The sequence below is a fragment of the Rhagoletis zephyria genome, unplaced genomic scaffold (assembly GCF_001687245.7).
Source record: "Rhagoletis zephyria isolate East Lansing unplaced genomic scaffold, Rhagoletis_zephyria_1.1 Rzeph_scaffold_82745, whole genome shotgun sequence".
NCBI lineage: Eukaryota > Metazoa > Arthropoda > Insecta > Diptera > Tephritidae > Rhagoletis > Rhagoletis zephyria.
The window spans coordinates 1-1,066 of record NW_016239793.1 but is presented as its reverse complement, the minus strand read 5'-3'; the positions used below and the strand labels follow the sequence as shown (position 1 = coordinate 1,066).

The 1,066-nt window shown below is 44.3% G+C and overlaps 1 protein-coding gene across 1 annotated transcript; it reads left to right on the top strand.

The window, feature by feature from the left end:
- The first annotated feature begins 6 nt into the window (after positions 1–6).
- On the top strand, positions 7–1,060 carry LOC108357704 (uncharacterized). The gene is made up of 5 exons (XM_017608777.1): positions 7–23; positions 100–128; positions 300–356; positions 541–783; positions 912–1,060. The coding sequence occupies exons 3-5, from the start codon at positions 325–327 to the stop codon at positions 1,030–1,032; spliced, it is 396 nt and encodes a 131-aa protein (XP_017464266.1). The 5' UTR covers positions 7–23; positions 100–128; positions 300–324; the 3' UTR covers positions 1,033–1,060.
- Positions 1,061–1,066: the final 6 nt, after the last annotated feature.

Below are 1,066 nucleotides of genomic sequence, written 5' to 3'. Positions count from 1 at the left end.
ATGCCCGAAGTGTAAGTGGTTCTGTATGTATGTATGTAATTAAACTTTAAATTTGTTTTTCCATCCTACAATATTATCTTCTGTTTGTTTTATTCACAGATTCTGCGGTTTCCGTGGTTTCAACATGAATTTACATTTCGCGCAGGCTTTGGCGATTGATCATCCCTTATGCAGTGTCTGCTTAGCTAGTAGATATGGAAGTGCTTTGCTATTGCTGCCAGCGTAAAACACCAGATCGGTGCCTCCCGCAATCTTTCCACCGCTTTATTGTACGAATTCCTTGCAAATTAATTATTAAAATTTTTGTTGTGCACTTCGGGCGGTATGTGGCAGACGAATTCAACAAATAACAGCGGGTCTGTTGCNCAGCTAGTAGCTATGGAAGTGCTTTGCTATTGCTGCCAGCGTAAAATACCAGATCGGTGCCTCCCGAAATCTTTCCACCGCTTTATTGTACGAATTCCTTGCAAATTAATTATTAAAATTTTTGTTCTGCACTTCGGGCGGTATGTGGCAGACGAATTCAACAAATAACAGCGGGTCTGTTGCTGGAAGCAATTTGCAGAACGATTCCAAGGTGATCGTAGCATCAACGTCCAACACTAATTCTTCAGCAACCGCAGCAGTCACTGGTGCAACCGTTGTGACTTCACCATCTAGCACTCCCACCCAAGCCACCTACTATCTTATATACCACAATGGATTTCCACTAAGTATTCCACCGAATACAGTGCCACCACCATTTACACCTGCGCATTTTACCAGTACGACCAACTCTGGCACATCCCCTTCGTCGGGACAAGTTACACAGTCTGCAGTTGGCGGAGCTTATAGTTTGCTTGCGAACACATCAATAACTGCTGCTGCAGCTGTAGGTACAAGAACAACAGCAGGAAATACTTNTCTGGCACATCCCCTTCGTCGGGACAAGTTACACAGTCTGCAGTTGGCGGAGCTTATAGTTTGCTTGCGAACACATCAATAACTGCTGCTGCCGCTGTAGGTACAAGAACAACAGCAGGAAATGCTTAAACAGCAACAACAACGAAGAAGGCGGCAACGAATA

Bases quoted from the DNA above. Each gene is read 5' to 3' on its own strand.
- LOC108357704 (XM_017608777.1), top strand. From the start codon at position 325: ATGTGGCAGACGAATTCAACAAATAACAGCGG.